Source organism: Artibeus jamaicensis, unplaced genomic scaffold (genome assembly GCF_021234435.1).
Source record: "Artibeus jamaicensis isolate MK-2021 breed Jamaican fruit bat unplaced genomic scaffold, CSHL_Jam_final contig_886, whole genome shotgun sequence".
NCBI classification, from domain to species: Eukaryota; Metazoa; Chordata; class Mammalia; order Chiroptera; family Phyllostomidae; genus Artibeus; species Artibeus jamaicensis.
Genome location: NW_026522002.1, coordinates 2285351 through 2308838, shown reverse-complemented (window position 1 = coordinate 2308838; position 23488 = coordinate 2285351). Strand labels below are relative to the sequence as shown.

The 23488-nt window shown below is 39.3% G+C and overlaps 1 protein-coding gene across 3 annotated transcripts in view; it reads right to left on the bottom strand.

The window, feature by feature from the left end:
• Nucleotides 1–988: 988 nt before the first annotated feature.
• EIF4E3 (eukaryotic translation initiation factor 4E family member 3) overlaps nucleotides 989–23488 on the bottom strand; it is a 40791-nt gene continuing 18291 nt past the window's right edge. The window contains exons 3-8 of one of the 3 annotated variants that reach the window (XM_053654791.1): nucleotides 15983–16083; nucleotides 15416–15510; nucleotides 13594–13654; nucleotides 10907–10973; nucleotides 7207–7362; nucleotides 989–3106 (exon numbers count right to left, since the gene is read on the bottom strand). In XM_053654791.1, the coding sequence (XP_053510766.1) occupies nucleotides 3060–3106; nucleotides 7207–7362; nucleotides 10907–10973; nucleotides 13594–13654; nucleotides 15416–15510; nucleotides 15983–16045 (489 nt within the window). In that variant the 5' untranslated portion in view covers nucleotides 16046–16083 and the 3' untranslated portion in view covers nucleotides 989–3059. Of the gene's footprint in view, nucleotides 3107–7206; nucleotides 7363–10906; nucleotides 10974–13593; nucleotides 13655–15415; nucleotides 15511–15982; nucleotides 16084–23488 lie in introns of those variants that run through there. The other 2 variants (XM_037150261.2, XM_053654792.1) reach the window with 2 other exon arrangements.

Sequence of the window (23488 nt, the reverse complement as noted above, 5' to 3'; positions counted from 1 at the left end):
AGTACATTGTGCCTAGTGGAGCCAATTTTATTCAAAGCTTCTTTCAACTATAAAGTCTTGTGCCTATGTACATGATGCAGATGAGCTAATATAAAGAAGAAGGCTGAGAAGGTTATAGTCAACTTAAACTCCTTTAAAGTTTTTTGGGGTTTATTTTCTCCATCAGTTGTACCATAAGTTTAATAGCCACATTATATTAAATATCTATGTTCACTGTAAACTCTCCTCTCATTTCAGAAATGTAGAAAAGTGGCAGGCATTTAAGGAAATGCAATATTTAACTGAGAGAGTCGGCACTTTGGGAGTACTTCCAAAAGAAAATTCAAATATAGACAAGTTACCTTCAATGAGTATTATTTGACCTTATTTAACAGGAGTACTTTCTTAACATAAACAGTTAAGCCCCCAAGCTCTCACCACCTAGGAAATAACGGGAAGTGAAACACATATTGGTCTCATAGTCCCTGGCTCTGCATCCCAGCCCCTGAGGAATTACAATACAAAGGCAAGAAAGTGAGCTCTTTGGCTTCTGTATTTGTGTTCAGGTGGTACCTGCAAGGGGTTGGCTGGAAAAAAACCCAGGATTCTACTGACGGGTTTCACTCTCCCCAGCATCAGTTGAGATGGGTGTACCACCCCACCATGACAGTCACAGGCCCCACAAAAGAGTCCGTGTATCTCAGAAGAGTACTGGATTATTTAATCCAGGTAATAAGAAGTTATAAAATGGATTAAATTAGTTTAGCTCATATAACATCTCTACGAACTAGATATTCAATTAAAGCAATTTCAAAAGCAAAATCTGACAAAATCCTCTCTTAAAGTAAATTAGATACTAGGTTCTTAACTTAGACAAATTAAATCCTTCTCGTGGTTGGTATTTTCCACAGGGTCAGAAATAGTGGCAACAAGTTCTCTGGGATAAAAATCTACTTTGTGTACTAAGCCATGTTTCAAGATCATAAACAATATAAATTAGAAACATTAATGTGAGCCTAACATTCCTATTTATTTTATTTTACTTCAAAAGCTACATACATGCAAAAGTTGAACATGCCATCACAATGCTTTTAAATAAAGTTCAAAAATAAAAATACTTCAAAATCCATTTACTTATGGAAGTATACATGACAATTATAATGAAGATAATTACATGCCTTTTCTAATCTATCAGAAAATTATAAATAAGAATTTTAATTCAAGTACAGAATAATTTTTAACTCTTCCATGAATTTAAAAAAAAAAACAAATTGGGTGTTAGTACAATGTTTAAAGAAACAAGTTCCAGGGTTTTAAAAAATGGGTCTGATATCCTTATACTTCATTTTAAAAATCACTGAAGAAACTAAAGTTTAGAAACAAAGCATTTTTGTAAAAAAACTATAATCATTGTTATTATGGTTAATGCAGTTAGTAATGGAAGTAAAGGGCACAACTTTTATAAATAGACATTTTGAAAGTCCTTTCAAATGTTTAAAGAATTTTATTTACAAACACAGGCTGGAGGCTTGAAGTACCTCTGTCTCTCTCTGCTGGTCAATACTACTAGACACAAGGGTATCAAATTCATTTTTACCGGGGGCCACATCAGCCTCACAGTTGCCTTCAAAGGGGTGAATATAATTTCAACTCCTTAACAGTTAAGGAGTAGTTACATTTATACAGTCCTAAAATTATTTCAGCCCTTTGAAGGCAACAGGGAGGCTGATGTGGCCCCCAGTGAAAATGAGTTTGATATCCCTGTATGAGAGAAATGAAAAATTCTGGGTTCAGTGTAGTTCTGAGCACTTGGCCCTTCTGTAAAATGTATATGCATGCATGAGCAAACCTGACTTCAAAAACACCCACAGGAGGTGGTGTCTTCAAAGGACCCCATCTCTTCCAGGTGGGAGAAGCAAGAACAACAGCAGGGTCAAGGAGCAAATCTGAGTGTTCCCAAGGGTGGCCAGTTCCTTATTCTAAAACCAGTATTTCTTTGGTAACATAATACAATTTTTATTAACAATTCCAAAAATTAATGTTAACAGAATGCACTCCAAGTTCAACTTGGTGGATGTCCACATTCATCCTAGAAATGAGATTTAACTTCCTGCCCCTAAATGAAAAAGGCTGCCCATTTCAGAGGGCTCCTGATTATTGGATATAATATACAATGTGAACGGGAAAGGGGGTCATTTAACAAAATGTGTAAAATTGAAAAGCCCTAAGTAGGTACACATATCCAAAATTTGGAAGCAGCTTAATTCAAATAATTAAAGTATTCCCTTCCCTTTAAATCAGAAGTATAAGGTTTCTTATTTGGATAAATCCCTTGTTATCATTCTAAACCTTCCTTTAAAAAAGCCAAATTGAAATTCTGGTTAAAAATATATTCACAGAATCCAAACCTAGAGTTTGATTTGTATCCTGATACTCCACTCTGATTATAGTTTTCATGTTAGGCAACCCAACTATTATTTTTCTTTTATAACTAAAAAAATAAGTTTTAAAAAGGAAAAATAAAAGATATGTATGCTGTCAGTGCAAAATCTGATTATGTTTTTTTTTTATCCCCTAGGACAGAAAAAGCAATGCCCGGTGCATAGTATGTAGGAGTGTGTCACGACAAATAATCAAGACAGGTTTCGCCAGGTGGTATTCCTGCAAGTACAGCATGGTTTTCAAAAGCAGTCCTGTCACAATTATGCATATTCTGATTAACTAGGTACAGTACAGCTACTTAAAAGAAAACTGACTTCTGTGCCTCAATGAAAGGAGAGTGTACAAAACAATAATTACACAAAATAAAGAATTTGAGAGGGGAAAATTAGAGTAAAAAGGACACAGAAATTAGAAAGCAAAAAAAAAAAAAAAAAAGGCAAGCAACATGACGGTAGAAACCCGCAGTGTCCCACCACCCCACCTGCCACTTAGTCCTAATTGCCCAATCTGCAAGGACAGAAACACACCCTAAATCGACCAGCATGGAACTTCGGCAAGTCTTCTCTTCACTCTCCCTCCTGTTAAGACCGTTTCCAAAACCAATCAGCAAAGGACAAAGAATTCTTTACAGAGTGCAATTAGTGTTTTCCACGTCCACCTTCAAAAGCATGATGCTCTTCATGGGCTAAAGAACAGAAAAAAACAAAAAAGAAAAAAGGAAAGAAAACTTTAAGCAAAGGATGGGGCAACCTTTCTCTAAGGCATCTCATTCAGTTTCCCCAAATGTTGGCAAGAACTCAGATAACTTTTTGTGCTAGTAACTGTTAGCTAAGATGTGCATTTCCTGAGAAATGTAATAATGAAAATTAAAACAAGGAATAACCAAGCAATGGGCATGCTGTCTATTCCTTTAACTGTGTCGGAGAGGATGAGTAACCGGACAAGCTGATGAAGAGAATATGCTGGGCCCTGAACAAATGCTGTGGGGAAAATGCACCCCATGGAATGCATGAGTAGGGAGGGACGGGCCTCTTGGTACCCAAGACAGGGCCATTCACAAGCCTGTTTTTAAAAATAAAAATAACAAAAATAAAACAACACAAAGAACAACACAAGGGTGGTAGCAATTATGTCTCCCCATCTCTGAACACCTTCAGGAGGAAATGAAGTTTCATAAAATTGGTGGGTCTTTTATCTTTCCCAAGCATCTTTCCCCCACTCCCATCTCTACTGACTGGCTTGCAAAATTACTAATTACAATTTTAAAACTCTAGAATAAAAAATTACCAAAAGCATTTTTCGAAGACTTCAATTTTTTTTAAAAGTGGATGTGGGAAATGGGAGACCTACGAAATACATATTTCCTACAAGGCAAAGGGCCAAGATTGAAGATCTACTTTCTAGATTTGGTTAACCATCACCATGAAACAAGGGCAGATTCTCTTCTCCCAAATGGAAAAGTCTCTGTGGCTTGTGTCTAGTAAAACCAAAGGCAACTCAAGATCCTCTGAGCTTTGTCATCTGCTCCTTACATCATCAACAGAGATCTCCTAGGGCACAGGCAGACTGGCCCATTTCACTTCTGAAACCCCTCCCAATTCTCTTAGGTTTTAATACGGACTAAATTCTTCAGACTAGTTGGGTGGGGGGAATGGGCCATCTTCCCTTCAGAATCATTCTGGGTATTCATCCCACCTTCTGTTCACTTGGATAAAACACTGGAAGGAGCACCCCAAGTTCCCTAAGAGTGGCCTATAATCCAAATTAATTTAATTGAATGTTTTTCACAAGGGGAACTTTATAAATATTTTACTTTTTATGATTTTTTAAAAATGCTTTTTAAAGGACGATTTTTCAGGGCAGACACCAAAGAAAACCTGGTCTGCTCTGCAATAAAATATACAGTGCTGATGGTCTCATGGAGAAGCCATGACCTCACATAAATGGTCCCCTCCAAACAGTAAAAAATCAGTAGATAGGAACTAGCCAAAGATGCATTACTCCTGAGTGTGAGGGACACTGAAGTGCCATGGCAGATGGGTCACGGAGATAACAGAAGAGAGCATTCAGGATCAGGAGAGTCTAGAAGTGGAAGGACCTCTGTTCCCCGGTGAGCCTTGGCAGAGGGGGAATATAGAAATGCTCTAATCCAGGACTCGGCAAACTTACTGTGAAAAGGGGCAGAGAATAAATATTTCAGACACTGTGGGTCTCTGTGCCCATTACTAACTGTGCTACTGTAACATGAAGCAGCCATCGATGATATGTACACAACTGGGCACTGCTAGGTGCCCATACACCTTACACACATATGTGAAAACCATTCTAGCTGCAGCCCATACAGAACAGGCAAAGAGGGGGTAGATTTGGCTTGTGGTTCATAGTCTGTCAACCTCTGCTCTAAACAATTCTCAGATCAAAAAAGACATTTGTCATTCAGCTGCTCTGAATCACCTAATAGAATTTGGGAAAAGGGGTTTCTGTACATTCAGTTTTGTGTGTGTGTGTGTGTGTGTGAAATAATCAGTCTTTATCCAAATCCTATCAACAGCCCAATCCTCATCCACCCTGCTAGAGAACCTGCTGTGCTTCCCGGCTCTGCACTCTGTGAATGAATACTTAGACCAGAGTCCTAGGAATGAGACAGAGTGAAAGCATGCAACTGACCATTTCTAACTTACCTCACCCTACAACTGTTCCTTATCATGCTGTGAGTAAGATTTCTGCCCAAACCCCAGTTTTCCAAATCAGTTCTACAGCATGTAGTATATAAGCCTACTGAGTAAAGGACTGCCTGCTTTATATAAAATAAAGAGAATTGCTTCTTTTATCCAATTAAAATTTTATTTAAATAATCTTTGACTTTTTAAATGTTAATTTATGCCATTAAAATATGGATTTCTACTGAGACCTGTAGACAGTTCTGTATTACCCAGAAACTTCATGATGAAATCTGCCTTGGGGTATCTGTTCAGCTTCATTCAACTGGCTAAGCTATAACTTTTCTCCTCTGCTTGGCTCCCCCAAACCCCCTGCCCATCACAAAAGCTGAGCAGAGGTTCATCCTTGTTTAGTCTTGCCTGACGTCCTAACAACCAGCCTAACCACTCTGTGCTAATCACTTAATGAAACACTAATATCATGTCAAATCTGCTGCTAACCAACATGTTACCTGGAAATGGAATCACGTAATTTTGAAGCAGAAGGGACCTTGGAGATCATTTAAGACCAACCTTCTCACTATGTAGATGAGAAAGTATAAGGATAAAAAGTTGTGACTTGCTCAAGGTCTCACTATTGAAGTGGGACAAAAATCCAGAGTACCTGACTTAATAATTCCAAGCTGTTTTTCTCCTCTTTTGAGTGAAATGTGGAGCTGGTTCAAAGGTGGTAAAGAATGTTTTGGCCTTGTATAACTGCCAACAAAACACACTTCCTTCCAGTGAGTTTCAGCTGTGGTTAGTCTTGTGGAGTAGAAGGAAGAAATTAATATCTGGGTTGAAAATACCATTCATGTTTCCTAACATGGGGAACGTGTTCGGGAATGAAAATTCTATCTACAAATGTGCAATTTCCACACTAAGAGCCAATAAGCAACTTCTGCCATGCCATCTTTGTCTCTTTTATTTAAATTGCCATCTAAAATTTAGAACCTTAAGGACCTCCTGTAATATCTGCAGCACCAGCTCAGTCTCACTGCTAAAATCTTAATCGCTTGGCATGATTGTGTGATTTCTTAGAGGGAGGACTTAGTTTTAATATTCTTCATTGTGCTAAGACAATCATGAAATAAAATTTGATTCCCCGCCCCCCCACTTTGGTCAAGGGGCTGAGAGAAGTGAAATGGTAAATGAAGTCTCTTTCAGCAATTCTAAGATACACTCCCCGCACCAGCATCCCTGAAGTCAACGTATCATCATGTAACTAGGAGCCTTTTAGTTTTCTTTTTTAGTATTATTACTAAAATAATACTTATTATCAAGGGCGTTTTAGATTCAATAAAATGCAGTAGTTAAAGAAACTGGGTTGCTGACTCTTAGCATAGTTTGGGAAACAGGGAATCTGTCATATATGTGTGGGCCTGCCGAAGCCCCTCTCTATTTCATTGTTGAAAGTATAACCTAAAGTTTGATCTACCAAACATTGGTTTAACAACATTAAGTTGTTTTCATTATGACAAAAAATGACTTTTTCAAAAGAGCACACAAAAGCAATGAACATGAATCATGATGCAAACAATAGGTCCACACGCCTATTCATACTTCTAACAGGCCACCACTGTGCGTGAATTCTCCTTCAGTTCTGTGTCACAGTCATCCGTAATGAGGAAGCATTAGCATTTCAGTAGAACATTCAATCAACACTGTGCTCAGAAGTTCCTCCACAAATACAGATGTTATATAAGCATATTATAAAGTCCTGTTTGTGAAGGCACAATTGAATATCTATGTTACCACTCATATAGTAACATTTTTGTTAGTGTTGCTTCAAATACAAGGTAATTTTTTTCTGAGAATGACAAATTTAAGATCAGTTTTAAATTTTTGAAATGATAAATACAACATGTATCTCATTTTCTGATTCATGCACTTAGGCAACAATTAAATCTCATTCTAATTTCTGAGACTAAACTTTTTTTAAACATTTAAATGTATTTTATTTAAATATTTTCTGGATTATAGAGTTTCATGTGATTCTGCCTTTACCTCATTTGCAACACAGTTCCTATTTTTAAAAGTATTATAGAATTATCTAGAACGTAATAACTGGAAGTGAAGCACTTACGTTTATAAAATACTGCTTTAAAAGATATGTGGGGCAGAAGTTCATAAATCTTTTCTAAAACGGTCGCTTCACCCACTAACGAGGCATTTACATTCCAGACTTGGACGACGTCGTCTCGGTCCCGAACGCTGACACTGACTCCTATTACTTCGTCATCTAAGGGGAAGGCAGAAAAACAAAGAAATGAGTGATAATTTCAAGTCTGCCTGCACTGCTTTTTAAACACATATTATTTCATCTGTAAGTTATAAATAAGATGATAAAAAGAAGGTGGCACAAGAGAACCCATAATAAATACTTGTTTCTAAGGAGAATTGTTGGACAAAATACAAGTTATTGGGCGAAAGCTGCAGCAATCATATCACATTTAAACAGGGACTTAGATATACAAAGTGTTCTAGCCAAACAAATTTTCCAGGTAAGTAATTTGCCCCTTTAAACATGTTACCAAAGCTTTTGACTCTTTTTTTACTCTGTTTTGATGAGACTTTTTCTAAAATGAGTTGCATAACTCTGCCCTCCGAAAGCCAAGTGAACTCAAATGAACTTTTCCTCGATGCTTGACTGTCTTCGTTAAGAACAGCAAGTACTTTCTCCTGACTTCCTGCTGAGCGTTCATGTACCTTGGGGTGGTCAGTACTATCTGCCTCAAAACTAACTAGACGTGGACTGTGTATTCCAAGCTGCTCTTTCTGCTTTTGGGGGTTCACTTGTCTCCTTTCCTATTGATGCCTCCTGCTCTTTCGTGCTTCCTTCTAGCCATCCCTGTTCCATAGTCAGGCTTTTTAACTGTGAGCTAGAGAATCAATGACCATCTGTTAGCACTGTGTATAAAGAAAGAGTAAAATACCTTTTAAGTGTGGCTCTGCTATCATGGCACTGCAGTAGTTGGACACTAAAGCATTCACCTAAATTAATTAAGAGATGTCTTTTTAAACTAAACTAAATTCTGCATTTGGGGCTATCTTGTAGATATCTGAGAATGGTGGCTGGATCAGTAAAGTTTTTTTTTGTACTGTCCTTGCACACGCTTTGTGTATGTTAATCTGCAGCAAAATGATAGCAGTGAAGACTTCTGACTCCTGGTTTACATGTTTATGACATATTAATGAAACGGGGTCAGCTCTCTGAACCTGTATATCCAGCACCAAGTAAAATGAAAAAGGTAAGCATCACAATTAGAAAATGTTGCTTTAATAAATATGCTTTGCTTAAATTTCTGTAAATCTGTAACTCTAAATAACTTACATCAACAGTTCTTCCAATTGTCTTCTGTAAATTAAAACATTCTATTATTTAGATACAATTTAAATAAGCACATGTCCAATTTACTAAAGGAATTCACCTTCAGTAAAATAATTATTTTCTTTCCTTCTTCCTTCTCTTCTTCACTCCCTGCTTCCTTCTTTCCTTCTTAAATGAATTTGGTCCAGCTAAACTCGTATGATTTGGCACTAAATGGTTCTACTTATAAAAAAGTTTGAAAACAGGCATAGCGAGCCCTACGACATTGTGAGTAGACTGTCAGCCACATTTGGGGGACAGGAGGATAAGCAGGGATCCTGGGGGTTGATAACGTTCTGCTCCTTGACATGGAGGCTTGCTGCAGGGATCTGTTTACTGTAGGAATATCTGTCAAGCTATAGACATGATAGCTCGTACACTTTTTTTGTATGTATGTCACATTTAAACAAAAACTTCCAAAAAATTAAACAGTACCTGACCATGACCATTCAACAGGAACTTATTCCATCAAAATATTTGCTTTTTTAAAGATTTTATTTATTTATCTTTAGAGTGGAAGGGAAGGAGAAAGGGAAAGAAACATCAATGTACGGTCGCCTCTCATGTGTCTCCTGATGGGAACTGGCCTGCAACCCAGGCATGTGTCCCGACTGGGAATTGAACCGCAATCCTTTGATTCGCAGGCCCGTGCTCAATCCACTGAGCTACGCCAGCCAGGGCAAAACATTTGTTTATTTACACCTTTAAAATATACTTGTTAGAGCTCAGTTATGTTAAGTTTTATATGAACATAAAGTTATCACGTAAAGAGGGAAGCTCTGCAGTTTATCACTTTCAAGAATGGTCATGAAGTCACCAGATCAGTCTTTTAGGAAAATATCAGCATTTTCCAGTCTTTTCATATTGCCCATTTCCACACTTTTGGTCACAGGGTGCTAAATATGACAAACTGTCAATATTTCAGTTTGGCTTGGCTGTTGGTAACTAGACATAGCCTACTAGTAACAGTGCTTTCAGAAACTGCATGGTAAAAAGGCTGCAACTCTTATGGAAGGGCAGATCCATCAGCAAACATGTCATAGTTATGAGAGTCAAACAGCAAAACCCTGATTATTTTAGGGTACTGGCAGCATAAGATGTTAGAGCCATGATGAGCCACTGTTTAAAGATGGGGGATGAAGTGACTTACTTCAGGTGGCAGAGACAGGTTCATGGAAGGCTAATGGTTAATAGTTAACGATGCTCTCCTTTCCTGAGTCAACCACAGAACAATAGGTCCTCTCTGCTGAATCCTGGCAATTTATTATTACTTAGATAATTTTCCCTGGTTCTGGAAACAGGAATAGTTCTACTTAGAAAATTTTCCCTGGTTCCAGAAACAGATATAATTTATATGGAAAACATCCTTTCCCAGGGATTTCGTTATTTACATATAATTATACCTAGGTCACATTTTCGCTGCAGATTGTGAAGTTGCTCACCACTCCCTATTAAAATAGAAGAAATATGTATTTCTAAGGCAATTTTATCTTAACTCAGTTTTGTCTTAAGTAAAAAAAAAAGTAGTGTAAGAAGAAAGTAAAACAAAAGCAGAATTATCAAAACTGCTAGTGAGACGGATTTGAAATTTGCCATAGCATTGGCTAGGTGTGCAGGGGCTCTGAAGGTCGCAACCAGCCAAGATATCTGAGGATAAATTAGTCAATACTGATTCACTTACCAAAAAAAATAAATAAATAACTGAAAGCTGAACAGGAAAGATGTAATTCTAAATGTTACCTCTGAAGCATCCACCCAGGAAGACTTGCCCAAGAAAAACAAAACTTTAAACAAGCAATTCAATTCCCGTCTTTGAGTGGCTTCATGATCAAAACAAAGCAAAATAAAAATGGACTTACACAGGCTCTCAGAAATTCACTCAGTATTTGAAATGGTCTCCAAAGTAAAGTCCAGAAGACCTTATATTTTAGCCTTAATTGTGGGGTCACAGCTAATAACATTAAGTACATATTGCTCCCTTTGAGCAGGGGACCAAGAGAGGGACAGGAGGAAGGGGAAAGGGACTGAGAGGGACCGAAAGAATTGTGCCAAACTTCACTGGACACCAAAGGCACTTTCCCCTCAAGAAGAATAGGAAAAGGAAACCAACCAAAAGCTGTGTTAAAAATCCAACTGATACCACATTTTCTTTTCTGTTTGCCTATTTATTTTGGATAGGTGGTCACAGATACTATTAAGATGAGTTATGAGGGAATATACATGTCTATACACAGATGTATGTACATAATATACATATAGCACTAAATGCCACAATCACATGAATAAATCAAAGTAACTTTATACTTGTAAAATAAACAACTTTGAAACATGAAAAAAAGTAAAAAACACAAACTTTTGTAAGTGACAAGCACAAGCCAAGCACACCCGAGCGGGCCCACAAGCCGTGGCTCTTTACCTGCTGCAGCACAGTCTGTGAACTGTTCCCCGATAGTCGCTAACAACAACTCTTTCCAAACTGTAGACTGGTGTGAAAAAGAATAGAAACAAAAAACAAAACCAAAAAAACACAACATACATATATATATGTATATATATATATATTTTTAGACAATTATATCCAGGAGCTAAACAAGTCCCATTTTCCACAACTTCATGTGCACTTTCCATGCCCATGTGTAGAGCCCAAGGCCATCTCCCAATTACAGGTATAAACACTCACAATAGTGTGTGTTGTACAAATAACTTTACACAGATAGATACAGTGATCCAGAATCACAAACTCTTGTGTCCAAAAACCTTGGTGTCCTAAGCCACGAAGCTAATTTGTAGTGAAACCCCTGATCAAATTCAAATAACTGTGGGAAAATGCATTTGAATGACATAATTGTCTGATTTCTTTACCTGTCCCTGATTCAAAACATATTAACTGGTTATAGTTGAATGCTATGAGTGAAATCCTTGTCTTCAAGACCCCTTTCTCTGTTTTTCTTACAGTTTATTAAGGTACTTCAAAGGTTACACAAGTAAAGAGCACTTGAGGAAATTTCTGGTTTATTGAATAATACTAGAGACTTGCAAATTTCTGTTTATTCGAGATAGACTGTTTATGTTAAGTGACAGAACTTAATGAGTGTATGTATGCATTTCCCCAGAAGAATCAGTACTTGGTCTGGTCTACCTCCAGTGAGAAAAAATGGAGTCTTTCTATTTAAGATCTAATGATGCCATCCAACAAACAAGCTATTGAAGTCCTAGAAGTTCTTCTAGTTATTCCCTCCTGCATAGTTCTTGGTCCCATTTACCTTTCTTGCCCTGGTCCACAGGCTCTGAACTCACCCAGAATTGGGTTTGAATCCAGACAGGCTGCTTAGTATCTGTGACCTAGGCAGGTTATCAATCTCTCTGCACAGGTTTTCATAGGTAAACAGGGAATAATAAGAGGGCCTGACCTTCCAGGGATCTCAAGTCCATGAGACTTGAGTGAGACATTATTAGTTCATGAGACTAATGTGCTGAACACATTAGTCAACAAATGTGTTCAAAGGATTTAGCACTGTGGCTGCAGCCAAGGACTCAACCACTCCATAAATAGCTGTATGTTTGCTACATGTCAGAGGCTCAGTACATTTTAACCACAACAATAGTGTTTATTATTACATTCTACTGAGCTGAAAGCAGCCTGGCTGAATTTTTAACCCAGATAACAGCAGTTAAACATTGTGACCTCTTACTTCCAAGGAGGGTTTTCTTTTCTCTTTCCTAGACCATTACTTTCTGGTCTACACGTCCCCCATCTAGAAATCATCCTTCTCTCTCCTATCTGATAGTCCCCACTATCAGTCTCTTATACTGTTACTGATGAAGTTGAGGGAGACAGGAAGTTAGGGAAGGGAAAGTGTCCTGTCCTGTTTTGGATTCAGACAAGGTTGGACCACCAGATTCCCACTTGTTGACAGCTGTGTGTACCAAACTACTCAGGATGGCAGTGCTTGTGAAGTGTTATTATTTGTGACTGAATATGGCCAACTGGGCCAACAAGGAAAGGACAAACGTGCCTTTCAGCCTCTTTTCACTGAAAGTTGGCATCCTGATTGTTTCAACTCGAATTCAGTCTAGTGTCAAAAAATAACATGAAAAAGAAAACTTATTCTTACTGAAATTTTTAAAAACTTATATTGCTTTCTCTTTGTTTTCTGTTCTTACACTGCCTTCTCTCCTTTTTAAGGGGGACAGAGTGGATTCATAGGCCTTAATTAGCTGATTGGCTGCTGGCTCCCCTGACATTTTCTATTATGTATGCCAAATAAGAGCCAAGTCTTGGAGTTATACATTCTGACTAACAGATTGCATCTTTAACAAATAAATCTGGCCGTATCTGTAGATGTGCGCTTATAGGAAAATGACTCCAGCTCAACCGTAGGGGTCTCTGGAGATGGTTCAATTCTTTGAGCTTATCCACATGAAACAAACTGTGAAAAGGTGAGAATTGGTAGCATTTGCCCTTTCATCTATTTTCAAAGAAGCCTTTTGGTTTCCAAGGGCTTATGAACAGATCTGAACATTCGTTTTCAGTCAGCATGATATATTTGAGCATTCCCACCCCTGGAAAATTGAGGTGTCTGAGGCTTGGCCATATCAAACCAGCATCCCACCATGCTATTCCTCTAACCAGGTTCTCATCAACCTCATGTGAAACTCCAAAGAATGGTGAGATCCAGGCCTCCCCAGTACCCCATTCTCAATGCCATGGTCATTCTCAGAACCATGTTGCCTCCACTGGAGGAGGAACATATCTTTGTTAGGAGGAGCCTGCTTGTTGCTTTGTAAAACCAACATCCGCATGGTAAGTATTGCTTGATGAAGAAATGAGTACCATAAAGATAATAAGCTTTCTGTAAAAGTTGCAGGCATTTGGCTCTTTCACAAAGTAAAACTAATACACCATTTCTACAGAGAAGTGCCTTAACATATTTTCAAGGTGACAGTGTAAGACAAAAATCACCAAAGTCAGAACAGCATTTCTAACCCCCAGTTCTGTTCTGCGATGGCCAGGCAGGCTGTCTTAAAAGTACAAAGTCCCATCATTTGCAATCAACAACCCCAAGCTTAGTCAATTCCTGAAAAGGATCAGAACAAACCTACCGTGCTGTCCTTGGGAACTTTCATCTTCCATACGCCACCCTTTGCATTACTCTCCTCTTCCCTGGATCAAAGACCAAGGTCTGAAGTTACACTCAAGGATTAAGTGGTTGTACATATATTTACTTTAACAACAGATGACATCAAAAACAAACAAACAAAAAAGCCCTGGCTGGTGTGGTTCAGTGGGTTGAGCGCTGGCTTGTGAACTAGCAGGGTGCTATTTCAATTCCCAGTCAGGGCACATGCTTAGGTCGCAGGCCAGGTCCCCGGTTGGGGGTGTGCAAGAGGTAACCCATCAGTATTTCTCTCCCTTTCTTTCTCCCTCCCTTCTCCTCTCTGTGAAAATAAATTAATGAAATCTTTAAAAACAAAACAAAACACCAGCATTCAAAAAACTCTCGCCCAGTCCTTTTATCGGAAACAAGTGAATTCAGAGACAAGGGCAGGGAAGGTGATGGGACACGAGGTGCTCATCCCCAAGAAGGTGGTAGTGAGAGGTTCCCTGGATTACCTGAATGGACAAATCAATACAAGTGCTTCACCTGTGTAAGGGCCCTTTCCATCTCAATATCACAACAATGGCATTGCCTCATCTGACTCTCCTATCAACTTGTCTCTTAGGTATATTAGGAGACTAAAAATCTGTTGTGTCTTCCTGTTTAGTGTCTGCTTCCTCTTCTGGTAAGAGCATCCTGACTTCCTTTTGGGGAGCCACTTGTCCCTTACTCTAATGTCAGATCCATTCAGATACGAGTAATGGCACATCTTAGCTTCAAACATGGGCTTGCGACCCAGGTTTGCCCATCAGATACTGTCTTTTGCTAGTGTTTGTAATCTGCCAAGAATGGAAAGGTGACCCATGTGAGCCAGTAAGAGCCAACCCTAGTATTTTCCTGGGGCTAGTGAATGCTAACAGGGATAACCTTTTAGGGTACAAGACTAGATGTACTGTGAACTATTTTTCCACCTCATATGGAGCCTGAAAGTTAAACCAATGCAGAGTAAAGCAAAGTAAGTCTGATGGACAGCATTATGTTTCTAGTAGCACATGAATACTCGTATCTGTCAGAAATCAGACCTACCACTGGACTTCTCAGCTACGGGGCCAAAAATCTCATTTTTTTGCTCGGATTAAGTTCCTGTCATTTGCTACCAAAGGAGATGAGATACATTTCCATTGTACTCATGAGTCCATGACTTAGAATAGTTGGGGGATATGATATAAGGATTTATCACTAACAGGGACTCCAGCTCAGGCAAACTGGCTTTCTGTCTACCATCCTCATCACTGCACTAAACTATGAAAGAAGGACACTCCCTCACCCAGACCCTAGGCCATGGTCAGTACCACACACTTTTTAAGGTTCATGTGAGAGAGATATTTCTGGTGACACGATCTTGTTCAACCATACAACAGGCGTGGATCCTACATCGGTCCCCCTCAACTCCCCACTAGTCTATAAGCTTTTCCACTGAACTGCTCAGGTTGTTTCCTATAGAACTAATGAAAGGAGCCCAAATTATGCAACTGCCACACAAAGGACTGAAACCGTACTTTCAGAGCACTAGTAGCAACCCATTTGTGGGACACTGAACAGGGCCCTCGAGGGAGGAGCACCAAGAAACCTTCTCACCATCCTGAGTCCAATGTGAACAGGGTGGTGGGCAGGGGCTTACTTCATAATTAAGTAAAGCTAAAATTACTTCCTGCATCACCTGGAGAAAAGTGCTTTGGTGCTCCTATTCAGTATGACTTCATGTATTTAATGACGGTTAATCATTTCCCTCCCACCCTAACCTCCAGTTGATGTTAGACACTTACCAAAGTGGTCGCCTCTCTCCTCTCATTAAATGATAACTACATCTCAAAGGCAGGCTAGTCACAGGAGGGATATTATTGTACACACTCCAGAATATCTTTAAAAGAAAAACACTTTGTTTAATATACCCAGTACTGATTTTTACTATGCCACTAGATTATAAAATTAATGTATCAGACAACAAATCAGAATCTCATTAAGTCTTATCCATTCAAAATAGATTTTTCTCAGTGTTCTCATTTTTCGCCAGAAAATTTAATATTAATATTTTAAAATGTTCCTTGAAGCCCTGACAGAGTAGCCCGGTAGGTTAGAATGTCTACTCAATACACCAAGGTTGTGGGTTCATTCAATCCCCAGTCAGGGCACATACAAAAAATCAACCAGTGAATACATAAATACATGAACAACAAATCGATGTTTCTCTCTATCTTTTCCCCTTCGAATCAATTTTAAAATATTTTTAAAAGAATTAAAAAATAATAAGCCCTGGCTGGTGTAGCTCAGTGGATTGAGCACGGGCCTGCGAACCAGACAATCGCGGTTCGATTCCCAGTCAGGGCACATACCGGGGTTGCAGGCTGGTTCCCTGCAGGCCAGTTCCCAGCAGGGGATGCATGAAAGGCAACCATACATTGATGTTTCTCTTCCTCTCTCCTTCCCTTCCCCTCTAAAGATAAATAAATAAAATCTTTAAAAAAAAAAGAATTAAAAAATAAAACAAAATATATAATAATAATAAAATAAAAAATGTTCTGTGCTGAAGTCAAGCCAATTTCCATGGGTCAGAATGCTGTGGTTATTAAGCAAACATTTCTGTGCCATGTATCAACACATAAAACTGGGTAAGGATCTTGCTAATCATTTTTCTGACAGATAGACTGCATCTAATAAAGCCTGTAGTGCTGAATATATGCGCTGAACCATATTTCCTGTAACACAGGCTTGGTTCTGAGCCTAAAAGAAGTCTACACCCCTTTGGACTAAGTGACGTGGTGTGAAGGAAGAGGCAGAGAAGAGTCACCTGAGGTGCCCTGTCCTCCTCTGTTCCCCTAGTGGGAACACTCAACAGCTCTGTTGCCCAAGATACAGGGCGTATGGACTGCATATTTGTGTTCTCCTCAAACTCATATAGTGACTTCATATAGAAGGCGGAGCCTTGGAAGGTAATTAGACACATGGATGGAGCTCCATGATGGCATTAGTGTCCCTGTAAGAACGGGAAGAGAGGGAGCCCCCTCCCCCTCCACCATGTGGAGACACAATGAGGAAATGGCTCTGTCTACAAATCAGGAACAGGGCTCTCACCAGAACCTGACCATGCTGGCACCTCCATCGTCCTCAGACTTCCAGCCTCTAGAACTGTGAGAAATCAATTTTTGTTGTTTAAGCCACCCAGAACATGGTATTCTGTTACAGCAATGAGAACGAATGAACACAGAGTGGCTGGTAGGCAGAAGCATTGTATAAAAATAATAGAGTAATAGTAATAATAATAATAGTAATAGTGCCAAGCTTTGGTCTATTAAGGTTTATATGTTTATATAATTTGTCCTAATAACAACCTCATTAGGAGACACTACTATTATGCTTGTTTTATAGATAAGAAAATTGAAGCACAGAGACTAACCTGTTCAAGCATCACTGTCTGGTATGACCATTAGGATTTATGTAAGAATTGTGTTTATGAAGAACAAAACCTTTCCCAGCTGTTCAGAATAGGATACAGAATTACTCAGCTACGAATTCCATGAGAAGAATTACACCACAAAGCAGGAATATTCTTCCATGTAGTGAGGTAAGTAGAGGGTGACTGTCTGTGTTTCATAGTGGGTTTGAAGGGAGCAGCACAAGCAGTAGAACAATTAGAACAACTTGTCCCAGAGTGTCATGAATAAAGTAGCCCTGTTGGAATGAGATTTCATCTATGTAGACTAATGACCCTTGACGGTTGTTTGGTTGTTCGAGTCTGCCTTGTGTAAAAGTTAAAGATGAATTAATTGCAAGGGCAGCAACAATGAGTGGTAAGAAAACTGAAGGCAAAAAACTACCTGCCTGTAGACTTATTTATTAGGGATGCCTTGAATCCCTTGCCTATAGCAACACTAATGTGGGGAACAGCTGAAAATGGATTTGTAGAAACAGCAGCTCCTCAAACAGTATCCATCTTTAGGGAAAGGGATCACTGTTTACCACCCCCAAAATATGACTTTTGAGATACTAATTATTTTGTGCTGGTTATTTTTAAAGAACAAAAGACTCAGAAAGAACCAAGAACTCTTCCCCTTTCCTGCCTAAAAGAATTCAGATAGGAAAACCTTCTTCAAAAAGGCAGCCTTAGCATATTCACCTTAGCATATATGAATTAAGTGTGGCAGACATGGAGGATACAAGCCAGTTTATTAAACACCCTTCTATTTCCCATAGTTTCTGGGGCACCCAGCATGAATTTGGTTACCACATTTGCTCTTTCTCATCTACCAGTAAATTGTCTGCTTTTCCTTTGAAGTCCCAAAGCCCTGGCTCCCTCTCCTTAGACCACGATGGCACATACAAGGTCTGTCTGCAAAAAGTCCAGTCATCGTTAATATAATGGGAACGGTTTGCACAATATCGATGTAACCTGGCAGCCAAGTCGAGTGGACTGGAATGCATATGTATGAACTATGATGACTTCACTGTACTAGTCAGTGGGGGCAGTAGACGCCACTGAGTGAGCATGTGTACTGTGTGGTCATTGCATTCAAAATGACTGAGTAAAGCAACAAGTCTGTATAATATTTTGCGTTGAGCTTGAACATTTCTCCACAGAAACTACTGGGATGATTCAGAAGGCTGCAGCTATGGGCAACTGGCATTTGGCAGCTTCATCATGACAACCTGCTTGCTCATGCATCATGTCTCATGCAGAATTTTTTCATGAAACATCAAATTACCCAGGTGACTCAGCTCCCCTACAGTCCAGATTTGGTGCCCTGTGACTTCTGGCTTTTGCCAAAACTAAAATCACCTTTGAAAGGGAAGAGTCTATGGCCATACCACCCTGAACATGCCCGATCTTGTCTGAAAGGGAAGAGATTTCAGACTATCGATGAGATTCAGGAAAACATGACAAGGCAGCTGATAGCAACTAGGAAAACTGTGTGAGGTCCCAAGGTGCCTACTTTGAAGGGGACTGAGGGGTCATTGTCCTATGTACAAGTTTCTTGTATCTTGCATCTTGTTCAATAAATGTTTCTATTTTTCACATTACATGGCAGGATAACTTCTGGACAGACCTTGTCATCCTCAACTGTCCGGTGGGTCCCTGAGTCTCACAATCTTTTGGAACCCCAAAAGAATTTATTATGTGCATACATAATAAATTAGTTCATTTTTCTCCTATTAATCTGTCTCATGTCAATTTATTAGTTCAGCCCAAAGTTAGAAAGGCAGAAAGAAAATTATTTTTCCACCCTCATAATTTCTACCCTATAAATGGGTTGCTCTTAGTGTAAAGAATGAGATTACTCCAATATTTCAGCTTCTGTCTGTGGTACACACATGAATAGGTAGAACTAGAGTTTGATGCCAGGCATTTTGATTTCAAAACCCGTGTTATTAACCTCTAGGCTATTTTCTTTGATGATATTACTCTGTGTTTTTGGCATATCTTTCTTCCACCTTGGAAGCCATGGACCAAGTCATGGAATCACAGAATGAAGGAATGTTTAAAGCTGTTTTCCCTTACTAGCATCAAGCATGGCGGTGCCTTAGCTGCAGACTGGGATCCTCACTATGCTGTGGCAATGACCTGTGTAGAATTTATAGGCAAGACTATGCTAAATCAGAAATTTCTGCCTCCGGTAAAACCAAAAGGACTTTGGTGCAGGCAAACTTCAGACAGGTTTCCTGAAAGGCGCCCCACACCAGAGCACCTGCCCTACTCTCTGCCAGAATTCTTGAGTCCTGACTTTTTATCTACTGGTATAAGCACCTGGAGGGGTGGGAAGGGGGAAGGCTTCTTCTGTTCCAACGCTAAGAAAACACCCTAAAGATTGTGCTAAAGTTTATAGCTTTACAAGCTTCTCTTGAAAACAGAAACAAACATTTATTTTGTTAGTCTTGGCAAATTTGACAGCAGGAAACTACAGCCCAAGAAGATACAACAACAGACTTAACTCTGACTTAATGTACTTATAAAGCACATGGTTGCACATTTGTGCATGAAAAAAAATAAAATACCCCATGACATTAAAAAGAGCTCAATTTTTAAAGTATATGGCATTAAATTGGTCTATTTTCTTGTCGCAAACCTCATACAACTTAGTAGCTTTGTGTGATGGAGGAAGAGCTCAAGGAAGGAGCCCAGCACCCCGCTGCTCCTCAGACCCTCTTCTTCCGTGTGGAAGTAGAAGGACTGTTTCACTGTAAGGTTGATGATTCACGACTGTTTTCCTCATAACACTTTTTTGTTACTGTTGAAACACCTAAACTTTACTAGAGATACAGAACCTTTCATATAGATTTCACAAGAGATTAGGCTTATAATTAATTCTATTTGGGTTTGTGAACAACAGATTGTAGTAAAGCTAAAATTATGTACAATGCTTATTAATGATGGTCAAGTGCTTTTCAAAAGCCTAATGATAACCCCCAAGGGCAAGGAGAAGTATAAGAGCTGGGAGTCATTCACTCAGTCAGCAATTGTGGACTCTGCAAGGAGTCTTTGGGGAATGGAACTGAGTGCATGAGGGGCATCCTTTCCACAGAGTCTACTCCTTGGTGGGAAGTTCTTAAACATCATTCTGGCACCTCTTCTGTTTAGAAACTAAGGCCAGATGGCTGTCTAATAGAGTCTTAAATCCAATGGAATCTGCCTGGATTTAAGTCCAAAGTTTCCAGGATGACCTTGATAGGGCACACAGTCCTTGAAACCCTAGTTTCCCTCTCTGTGTAACAGGACAATACAACAATTTCATTGGGTAATTCAATTATTAGGTGGGAAGTGAAAGTGTGTGTTAAGCCTAAAGTAAGGAAGCAAGGTGTAATTAAACTCCTTAAACAACATGACCACTTGATAAATCCCTAGTTTACTGGTTCAGATTGGAGCAACTATGCCCCACCAGATAGTCTTTTCCCAAATAGATGATCCTTCACTACCAGAAAAACTGGTAAATTTTCTCCTCCAGTGTCTGGAAAGTAAAACAAGCAAAAATACCCAGCAAATATACCTAAAAAATAAAACAAAATCCACAAAGTCCAGGTTTCCTTTTGATGGTTGTAGCATATGAGGCAGGAGAGCATTTTGAAACATTAAACACATATTTTCTTTCAACGGGTTCTAGTTGTCTGGGACTTGCTTCCCACCAACTGAACCAATGGTATTTACGGGAATAACAGATCAAGGAGGCTCCTGAAGAGCTTAATGGATGTTTTTAACTCATGGGGGACACAACAGGCTGAAAACAAAGTGCTTCTGATTTGCAATAGCTGGTTACCAGAGACAGAAATGGGTTTTGCTTTGAATTCCAAAAGGGCTTGACTTAATATGAGAGCCCAAGTTTTGAGGACTAGTGGTCAGGAAGGTAAGATGAAGGCGTCAGGGCCATTTCTCACCATACAGGGAGCCAATAGAAAAACACAAGGTCCGGCTGGGCAGCCAACTGGGCTTTGAACTTTGGGAGACTAGGACAGAGTCCCACCTCCTGAAAAGTTGGGGGAAAGAGCAGAGCAGCATGTAGCCTGCTACTTGGGCAAAGCCCGTAGGTAGATGATCATTGATGCTAATATTTTTAGATACAAAGGGGCTTCTTAGAAAACTGAAAGAACTGGTTTCTGAATTTTGAAAGAACTGAATTCAGAGTCCAACGAAGAGTGATACGCTGTGAAGAAGCGACTAGACAAAAATAATAGGGGGCAGAACTCCTAGAGGGTGACCAGGAAATATATGGTGAATAAGGGCTGTTTAGTAAGGTTTGTGATGAGAAAGAAGGGCTCCTTTACACAGGGAAATTTAGGCCCTGCTTTTAGGCAGAAACAACTATGTCTACTGTTTCTCAATTGCCTTCAGCTCAAAATAATCCTTTTGATAAGTGGCATATTCCCAATTCCTTCAGAAGAGACTAAGTTTTACCTTTGAAGTGACTAAACTACTTTTACTTTGCAAGACCTGACCTCTGCACCCCCTCCCACGCATGACAGGGCCTGCACGCAGCTGACATGGAAGTCATAGGTGATCTTCCTTCCATTTCTGCACAACTGGGTCATAACTAAAAATGTTGATCCCGTAACATGTGATGAATAAGCAAATGATAATAAAGAATCTTGTTATTATTAGCCTGCAATTACCAGAAATATGAAACAGACCTTGCTGTAAGTCCCTATCTCTCTCTTTCTGGTGTGGAGTTTTTCTTGCTATACGCCCACCACCCCCATTCACTGAGATGATTCCCTTCAGATAACTCTGCTGCAGGATACCACATGCCCTGAGCTGCCATTCTGTGCCCAGAGCAATGAGTACTTGGCACCGTGCTTCCCATCATTCTCCATGATCAATACTGACCTATAAAACTTCTCCTTCTGAAAGGGGCAGCAGACTCATTTTCCAGGGATCTGGAAAGCTATCTGTTGTCCAAACTTAATGACCGTGACAGCACAATCCTACACTTCTGATAAGGGATGATGTCTTGATGTCACAATTATAGAAGGAACATTTTCTTAATTTTATCAGACTATAAATATTTTAAAGATGACCTTCTCTTTAAAATAAATGGCGTGTATGATTCCACTTACAGAAGAAATATGAAGTGTATGTTTTATTTAAATATAAGTAAAACATAAGTGAGCTTATGGGAAATATTGGGTAGAGCATAGTACAGGTGAGATACAATGCAACAGAACTCGAAGTCACAACAACAACTGAGGAGAGGCAGACGGTGCACAGGGGTGGGTTTTCAGGTGTGTGGCAGCAAAACTGGAAGACACTAGGAGTGAGGGAGCCCTCCCTTGCACATCAAATCTGGGCAGGTAGATCTTCATTCCCCCACAGGTAAAATCAGGCTTGTTTAGAAGCTGTATCTTACTCTACAGAGTATTCATTTAGGACATAAAAACACAGAAGAAATGTAGAATATTTGGACATGTTCCAAGAGAGTAAAAGAAAGAAGCACCTATAAAACAAATTTACATGAAACAAAGGAATTTTCCAAGAAAGGCAGGAAAGTTGGAAATAAATTTAAGTCTAAGCAGACAGAATTATTGTTGGCCCTGACAACAGTGTCCTCAGCAGGGGTTATTAGGTCATCTGGAAGCACCCACCTCCTCATCTGGGGTGGAACTGAAAGAGAACTGAACTCAATAGGAGCAGGATGACGAAAGAGACACAGCATGACTGGCTGTTTCCACTGGCTGTTGGGGCCACTTACCTCTTAGCCTCAGCCTCCCCACTAATGAATGGGCATAATGATTCCCCCACCCTACCAAGACCTCAAAATACAAAAAGATACATGGTCTTTATGAAAAGCATGATTCTTACATTTCACCCAAACATAAATGGGGAAGAAACAGACATGAGTAGGATGCAATTTTTTAGTGCTAACATGAAGTTCAAGAATCAACCTACAACCACAGAATAAAAAGACAGTGGGACAAAAACAAGTCTTCAAACGACCTTAAGATGGGCACCTAGGCTAGCAGTTAAATACTAAGGACTATTCACAGATATTCACTCAAGGGCTAAAACCCCAAAAGTTATTGGTAATTTAGATATGTTTTCCTAAGTAGGGGTGTTACTAGTTGTGCTATAAATACTTCAAATAAATAATCTAGAAATAGTAGCACAGTTTGCTGATATAAAACATGACTCAGAAAGTAAAAAGATGCTCCAATAAAAGTAGGCAAATGATGGCAAATGAGCTGATCATTATGATTGGCTCTACATAGTGCCTTCTACCTCCTATACCACTTCATTCTCACACCCTTGTAATACAATTGGTGTCACAATTACTCCCATCTTAAAGATGTGTAAGCAGGTACAGAGAACTTAAGCAACTTGCCCAAGCTTATATGTAGCAGATATGGGATACAAACCCAAG